At 38.8% G+C, this 8,996-nt stretch overlaps 1 protein-coding gene across 2 annotated transcripts in view; it reads left to right on the forward strand.

The window, feature by feature from the left end:
- The window catches only part of LOC121962163 (zeta-sarcoglycan-like), a 42,821-nt gene extending 34,046 nt beyond the window's left edge, over positions 1–8,775 (forward strand). The window contains exons 7-8 of one of the 2 annotated variants that reach the window (XM_042512366.2): positions 6,622–6,745; positions 7,978–8,775. In XM_042512366.2, coding sequence (XP_042368300.1) covers positions 6,622–6,745; positions 7,978–8,169 — 316 coding nt within the window. In that variant the 3' untranslated portion in view covers positions 8,170–8,775. Of the gene's footprint in view, positions 1–6,621; positions 6,746–6,855; positions 7,033–7,977 lie in introns of those variants that run through there. The other variant, XM_088073739.1, reaches the window with a different exon arrangement.
- The last annotated feature ends 221 nt before the right edge of the window (positions 8,776–8,996 follow it).

An 8,996-nucleotide genomic window follows, 5' to 3' on the forward strand; every position in this document is an offset into this window, starting at 1 on the left:
TATTATGACATTTAAGATACACAAAACGACGCATGAAAAAATAAAATGTTCTTTATGAACACTATACACACTAAAAAATGGTTCTATAGAGTTCGTGTCTTTTGTATACGTAGTGTTTTATAAAGTGTATTGAGACAAAAACACTCAAAATGAGGACGTAAGAAAGTTACATTCGATTAGAATTAGAAATAGAATAGAATACAAAATGGAATGTGGATAAAGTTTCTAGTGTTTGAAGACAGCAATGTCAGTGGCATGAAATACAGTTGTTGTTAGTTGTTGTTCTTGTAGCAGCAAATAGTGTGTAGAATCCTTTCGATAATCAAAACAGTGTAATTCAAACTTGAAAAATGAAGCCAACAAAGTGCCAGAAACTGCAGTTTATTAAATGACCACTTGAGGCTGGCTCCAAAACAGAGGAAACCACCCTCATAGACCCCCAAACTTTATGTGCCCAACTTTACAACAGAAATAAAGATGATATCATTTGAAGTGCTTCAACAGTATGATTTTATAAAGTTAAATTGAAGACATTATTTTAAGCTCTGCTTCCCATTTGTCTTATTTTGACTATTTAATTTAATTTAATTTAATTTAATTTAATTTAATTTAATGTTACTAATGTCAGGTCTGACTGACTCTTTTTTATTGGTTTATCCTTCATCTGAATTATTATTTTATGAGGTCATAGTCTTAGTTTTAATGGCTTTGATTCATTTTTATGGTCCATTGCTGGCTTTGCTGTGTGGCTGCAACTTCTATCTTGCACTTTGTGTGGTACATTTTGCCTCCATCTGGAATTAAATGTACTATAGACAGGAAGTTTTGCTTGTTTGCCAAGTTCCTCCTTCAAGACAACTGAAGAAGGGTTGAGGTTTTCAATACCTTGTTATTAATAAGTTGTGCATATTTAAGGGCGGGGCCGCTTGAGTCACAGCTTGCCTGCTGATAGTGTCCTTAGCTTCTCAGTTAGATCCACCCCTCACCCTCCACAGACTCCAATTATGGTCACTTCTGGCTCCAAAATCATTAAATGGCAGTGGCCAAAACGCCCAACTCATGGCATCAAAACAGGAGCCCACAAACCAATGGGTTATGTTTGGTAGCTATGTCCCTCATTTATACAATCTGTGATAGTAAATAATGCACATCCAAATTTTTGATTGTGTCATGTTTTGTTCAACCAACAGGCTAAAACACCAAAAACTGCCATTTACAATGAAAAAAAACAGGGAAAACCAGCAGAGATTTTCTAGGACTGCTTTGCTTTTTTTATTTGATTTAAAAACGACTTAATTGGTTAATTCTTAATCAGAATTGTGCCAGTTAATTTCCTGTTGATGGGCTAATCGATTAATCTACTAATCCTTTAAGCTGTAGTGCAGTGTGCATCTTATAATGCAGAGGCAGTACTGCAGGAGCTTAACAGTTGAGCAGTTTGATTGATTTATGGTTGTTTGGTCCCCAGTGACTCACTTTGTTTTTTCACTCCTTAGTTCATCCTCTTTGTCTACAGCAAAAAACTAGGAGACATGTTTGTGTATGGTGACTTGTGAATAATTGCACTTGTGCTGAGGAGCTATCAAGCATCGAGGCCTTGATGTTGAAGTCTCTAAAACAAGGGCAGCGCAGTTATGAAGTGGATATAGTCCTGCAGGAGAGATATGTCAGTTTGTCATGTCCTGCTCTCAGCTCACAGCTTCATTACCTTTAGTCATAGCTCTCGTTGGGCTCTGATCAGCTCCTTCACCTGACAGTGACCTCTTTCGGTTTCACTCTCAAAATACCCTCCGGCATTGAGTTCGAGGACAGAAATCAAGATAGTCAATTGCTGGAAATTTGGCTCTGAGGAGTCATGTTTTGACTCCCTAGCTCACTGCCCACTCAAGTCTGATAATAGTACCAGCTTCCAACCACAAATTACAGGCCTAAATATGAAAATATTTCTGTCAATTATATAATCAGATCATTTTGCGTCTCAGTCTGGAGGCTGCTGCTCTGATTCCTGATGCACATGGCCCAAATACATCTGAATAGGCAGGGAAGCTGTGTTATAAAGCTGTGATATTCTTCTTGGTAAAGCTGTTTTTTTGTAGTAGCTCTGAACATTTCACTGTGATACTTCTGTCATCGAGTTTGTTCACATTCAGAGAGACTTAGTCTATTCTCTTGACATGTATGGAGGACAGATGGTGAATGGTCGTCTGATCAGTGCGACAAAAACTCTCCAGGTCTCAGTCGTGTCAAGAACAAACTTTTTTGCAGTTTTTTGCAAGCTGCTGCTTAAAAAAGCACATGGGAATCTGTAGTGAGACAAGTCTGACATTAAGAAGCAAAGGCAGACCAGACAGGATTTGAAGGCTCTGCTTTGCAGTGCAGACATCACATGGTGCATTTCTCGGCCCAGTATCAGAGAGCAGCAAAATCGCTTTTCATTTCATTTTCTCTACAACTCTCTGCTACCATAGCGCTCCTCCTCTTTCGGTTTAAAGTCTGTTTGCAGTGCGGCCAGCCGCGTACCCCTGTCGAGCTGATCTGAGCAGCTTTCAGGACAGTCTCTGCAGTAGCTGTGTCCACACAAGAGTGACAGGTTCATTAAGAAGATAAAGGCAGAACTGAACAACTCTTCTTGGTCCCACTTAGCTCTGGTCACTTTTTTTCCCTCCAATTTGTTGGGATTGAGATGTCGTGAAGCTGGAGTTGTTTTTTTCTAGTTTTGACTGCAGCAAAGAAAAATGGCCATTCTTTGCTATTGTGATGGCCATGATAGAAATGTTTGGACGGCAGATAACATTACGTACAGATACAGTGGAAATAATTGGTTTAAAGTTTTTGATGGAGGCTTATTTACTGTCATTCTCAGTCCTCCATCTCTCGGTAAGAATGACATCTATTATTGCTATACAGGGTTCAGGCTCTGTCAAAACTCTATGTGATGCAATAATTACGGCCTGTAAGATCATCAGGGGTAAAGCATCTTATCAACGTCACAATTAAAAATCATTTTAGTGTGTCCTCTCCATTTTCTCTGCAACTAACAATTATGTCATTATTAGATTTTTTAAAACCTTTTTTAAATTTTAAAATAGTATATTAGAAGATATGAAAATATTGAGTAAAACAGAATAAACTAAAAATGAAGATTACCTTATATGGTCAGAAGGTTTAAGATTGGGCCTTTTAAGTTTATGTACTTTGGTGCCATTTGTGATATTCGCATATAAAAATAAACTTGACTTTCACCTTTGGAATCCCCTCAGCTAACAGAGTAGATATGCAATATTTAAACTAACCTCATCCACTGTGACTCCAGCTGTGGCCGTCAGCCCATTTGGTCCTGCTCTTTCCTCCATATCTCTGCGATATGGTGACCTTTTTGTGGATGTAAAGGTCATCCTGAATGCGGCAAGAAGAGCTGGTCTGTCGTAAACAGCCATCATGACTGAAAATATCACATAGGTTATCTGTAGTGAGGATTTTACATAAAAGAGTTTTCTGGATGGAGCCAGAAGCCCTGAAACATTATGGGTACAAGGAGCTTGTCAGTACCGAGGAGGAGGGATCTTTTTTTATCTGATAGCCTGATCACCAGGTCTCATAATCTGAAGGTTTCTGGACAAAAACTGAATATAGCTTCATGTATTAGTCTCAGAGCTGCTTGGCTGATTTCAATGCTTTAAAGCAGACGTGTCCAAAGTCTGCCCCACCGGGGCCAGTTATGGCCCTCAGGCTGATTGTAAATGTCCCTTGGATTGTTATTCAAAATATACTATATGTGGCCCCACACATTATTGGTTAATTATCATTTGACATGCGTGGACAGAACAAATGTGTCTTCATCATCTGGTAACAAACAAGCAAACAAATGGTAACTAACAGCAGACATTTCCTGCTAGGTGGCATACATGGCCACAGCAAAGTAGGGCTGAAAGACAATATTGATACACCTCAGTGTTGCGATTTTATGTTTTATAATAGTGTTTTGTTTTACTAAAATGAATACAGTTTTAAACCTCAAATGCAATGTCTTTTTCCAGTAATCATGACCCTGTTACTCAAGATAATCCACAGACCTTATTGTGAGTAGTTTCATGTAGGAGCTGTTTTCTTTCTAACAAACTACACCCTCCAACCATATCACCACACAGACAGAAGCTTAAATCAACTCTGCACAAAATGCGAACACACCTTTTTCTGTCGATAGAAATAAAATAGTTTCTACATGAAACTAATCCACAAGTTCTGTGGATTATCTTGAGTTACCGGGTCATGATTTTGCAGGAGCAGCAGGCTGCAAAGTACTCCCTCTCCCCAGCAACCCAAGGTCGTCAAATATGAACAAACTTGGACTGGTAGTCGGACCAAACCACCAATCCAAAGCTTCCGTAATTTATGACCTGAGAATGAGCTTCAACAGTCAACTATCTTTCCCCACAGTTGCATACTGCACCTTTAAATTTTCTCATTAATTTAACATTAATTTTAATGGTGATATTTACCAGTCAGCAGTAAGGTGAAATTGGACCTCATTCTACTTTTGGAGCATCAGAAACTAGACCATAAGCCCTTCGTACATGAAAACAGAAGTGTCTGAAAGGATTATAGAACCCAAGAGATTTTTTAAATTAAATTAAATAAAGTTCATTTAATGTTTTATTATAGACTGCGTCTGAAACAAGCAATCTTGAAAATTGAGCACTTGGTCTTCTGGCAGAATTGCCAGAGTTCTGTGTGTGTGTGTGTGTGTGTGTGTGTGTGTGTGTGTGTGTGTGTGTGTGTGTGTGTGTGTGTGTGTGTGTGTGTGTGTGTGTGTGTGTGTGAGTGTGTGTGTGTGTGAGTGTGTGTGTGTAGCGGGTGATGATAGAACTGCTTCGAATGGAGTGAAAATATCACACACATGCATCACATATCAGTAACTTCATACTGCATAGCTCATTGCAAAGTGTTTTAAATGGGTCTTTTAATGACTCGTCTATCCTCGCCATGGAGAATCAGCGAACGCTTCAGAAATAATTATTGAAACGCACCAAGCTGAGGAGCACTTTTGACACAGATTCTTGTGGCTCTCTAATGAATGTCTTGGGTTCAGGAGGAGAAATGGTATGTTGTGTTGCTACGGGAGATGGAGTGAGTATGATTTTTAAGTAATTGCAAACATAAAGGTATACCAGTAGGATTGTTGGTTACTCTAGATGTGCTTGCCGGCGAAAATAAAAGCTAACCCTAGACTCACTCTTATTTGGCGTTTCGACCTGCTGTACTTGTGGGGTTTTTGTTGTTGTTGTTTTTTTGTGCTGTGTCTCTTGAATGCCTGCAGCTTTATGGTCTGGCACCTGGCTACTGCTTTTTTATAAAGCCCCAACCTCATCTGAGTGCTGTGCGCATACACATCACTTATCATAAGTCAAAAGTGACGATTGAGATGAATAACTTCTGTTTGAGTCTGTACACAGTTAAATAAGAAAATTCTGCATAGTACATCTTTAAATGTACATTCAGTTTATTTTTTCCAATCATTTTTTACAATTTTTTGTCACTTATCCAAAACAAATAATCAAATGCATTCAAAAATACAGAATAAGTAGTGTAAATTGAGTTAAAACTCAAACGAGAAAATAGATATAAAACAGATGTCATCATAATGTAAGTTGTTTCAAAGCGTATCTGCTGTTAGTTTGAACAGAGAGAAAAAAGAAAAATGAGCACCAGACGAGTAAAAAAGATTTTTTTTTCTACAGGTCTGTGGCACAGACAGTCCCAGGTCAAAGGCACATTTCACAGATCCTCTCCAAACTATATCTACTGAAAGCTGATTTAAAGTGAAAGAGGATTTTCAAATGCAGATGAAATTCATTTGCTTTTCTTTTTTTCTTCCCTTATTCCAATAGCGCATAATCCGAAATGTGTGTCACTTTCAGAGGGTATGGAGATTTAAGCGATTTCAAGACGGCTCCTTAAAGTCTTCCATTTAAAATTCATTGAAAACAGATTTAGGGAAGATGGGGGGAAGAAATCAATTTGAAACGGTTATGAGTTATGAAAACAAATTCCACATTGATTGGCTCTCTCACTTATCTTTCCCTGTGTAAACACATAGTCCACAGGAGGAAAATGCAAATTGCATTAGCCTCAGTGTTGCCGAAGGTCAAAATCCGCTGATACAATAATGGGCTGTTTAGGAGCCATACTGGATTAGAATAATGAGAGGAGCTACTTAAACATGAACGGCAGCTTTAATAGTTGGTCGTTGGTATTACTAACACCCGACATATATTTATGCAGCAAGAGTGAAGCAGAAATATCAATGAGCTGGTTTGTTTTTTCAGATGTGAGACATTTTGACTCTAAATGCCTCGCTGCTTTGGGTCTGTTATGAAACAAATAATACGATTGTATTCCATCATCCTGCCCCAAACAAGTAATTACACAGGGATATTCCTTAACTATGAGCTGAATAACAATCAATTTAACCTTGAACACATCTCCTATTCTCAGCTTTTAAATTCTACCAAAAGGCAAAGTTTTAGTATTGCAAACATCCTGAAAGTATAAATAGAAATAATGGATGAGTTCATGCACTAAATCTTTGAGCTTGTGCTCTTTTTTTTTCTTTCTTTACAGGCTGGAGTCTCCAACACGGACCCTGACCATGGAGGCTCCCAGAGGGGTCGAAGTGAGCGCTGCCAAGGGACCACTGAAGGTCAGCGGTCGAAAAGATCTACAGCTGGAGTCCACAGAGGGAGAGGTGAGGAGGATAAGTAGTTATGCTGGGAGTGAAAAGTTCCTCTCCCCCTTTTTTTGTATTCTCTTTAGTTCTGTCTTTATATATTCTGATTTTGTATTTTATGTCCATAGGGTTGGTGTGTGAGATGGAAGAAATGTTTTGCACACTGTAATTGTGGAGTAGCAGACAATTTGCAAATAACACGTTTCAATAAAAAATACTTCATGACAAGATTAAACACTCTTGGTTTGTCTTTCCACTGTTCCAACAATCACCAACTCTGGTTTGGTTAAAAAAAACCTTAATTCAGCCAGTTAGGAAGGCATATACCTTAAAAGGTGCCACTGAGCCTGCACAGCAGGAGTCCAAGCCCAAAATGTGTCCATTTGGCTTGACACACTGTTAAAAAACACCTTAATTACAAAAAAAAAAAAAAAAAACAGCAACAACAACAAAAAACAACTAATAAAAAAATACATGACTTTAAAATAAAAACCAAATACAATGAAAAAGATATTAATGTAGGATAGACACATTTTAAAACAATATAATTAGAAAATCAAAAGAGAGCCACTACAAAGTTACATAGATGGGAGCCACTATAAAAACTCATTAAGTCCTTATTCATACTTCCTGGGGAAAAAAAAACTTTAAAAAAGGAGATCCAGAATGCCTCTCTCTTTTTCCTGAGCAAATTGACATTACCACTCTGTTGGCTGGACTTAATTGTTTCTAGGCCTTTAAAAAAGTAGGGATCCTTGCCATTATGTTAACAGACGCTTAGAATAATAATCTGAGCCTGTCAGTAGCAAAAACAAACACTTTTAGTAGATCTAAATTGATGGTGTTGTTACATTGCTGCTTGTTTTGCTGCTGCTGTTCTACAATTCATACTGAGGGTGACATGCATGTCTAAACGAGATTTCATTGGAATCCATCAAACAGTTAGATAGAGATATTCTTCCCTGGACCAAAGTGGTGGACTGAGTGACTAACGCCGCTAGCATTGCCAAAAATGGACGATTTTATGTTCCAAATGCAAATATTTAATAGAAAGATGAAGATCTTCCTTCACTTCTTATCCTAACTCACCAGATGAGTGCTGCTGTATTTCACTTCACCTGTCACATTGTATTTAGTGATTGCACCAGAGTCATTTATCAGTTCGTGCTAGTAATGCATCACTGCAGGGCACCTCTGGCGATGTTTTTTGAATGACTTCCAGCGTGTCTCTGATGTTTCTTTCCTCCTAGATACTTTTAGATGCCAACATCATTCAGCTGGGTACTCTCCCGCTGGGCGTCTACACAGCTTCGGCCAATCAGGCCTCCCACGAGCAGGCTGTTTACGAGGTGTGTGTGTGCCCCAGTGGCAAGATCTACCTCTCCCCTGCAGAGACCAGCTCCACCTGCCAGGCCATGAGCAACATCTGCCTGTGGAGCTGACCTGGGAGCAGTGATGGTAATGGGGGACACCTCTAACATCTGCTCTGGAGCTGCTGAGATTGAGACTCCTCCGTTGGTACATCTGACGGAGAGTGCACCGCAGCGAAGAGGGAGCTAGAGTTCATGTCGGTATAGAAGCACCCAGGGTCCGCTGGCTGTGACGGTCTGTTGGACGTCAGGACAACTGATAGCGTTTGAAGGATGGCAGTCAGAGCATCTCTCTGAAATCAGGAATACTGCAAATGAACAGCAACATTTCCACTACCTTATATTAGAGTCAGATGACAAACCCTTTATTTTTCTACTTTAGGTTTATTGTAGAAATTCAGTCAATGTTTTCAAAATTCAGAAAGAACAGTTGAGAAGAGGAAAAACACAGGTGCCTTCAGCTTTGAGAAGAACTCATATTGTGACTAATATTGAACCTGTCTGTGCATCAGGGAGATAGTTGAAAGTTTTTAAAGTTGTGATGTTAGAAACACAAGTAAGCACAATTCTGTCATGTTTCCCTGTTAAAAAAAACAGATGTGAGATTTTTTTTTTTAAAGATATGTAGACTCCCTCCCTCGTTATGTTAGCAGAAATTAAACATGTTTTTATGTGGCACACATTGTACTTGAAGTTGAACTGTTATTAAGACAAGTCCTAACAGATACACATGCTTTTTTGAGTGCTGAGGTAAAGATTCACAGGACTTCTTCACTGTGAGGTAAATATTCTACTTTTTCTTGATGATGTTGATACTAAAACATGAGAGAATTAGATAAGAAAGCAGTCTCACAGAAAGGTTTATTTAGAAACTGTTCTGGGGCTCTTGAGCGTATCAA

Source organism: Plectropomus leopardus, chromosome 23 (assembly GCF_026936395.1).
Source record: "Plectropomus leopardus strain MGB_pleo_1.0 chromosome 23, ASM2693639v1, whole genome shotgun sequence".
Classification (NCBI taxonomy): Eukaryota; Metazoa; Chordata; class Actinopteri; order Perciformes; family Serranidae; genus Plectropomus; species Plectropomus leopardus.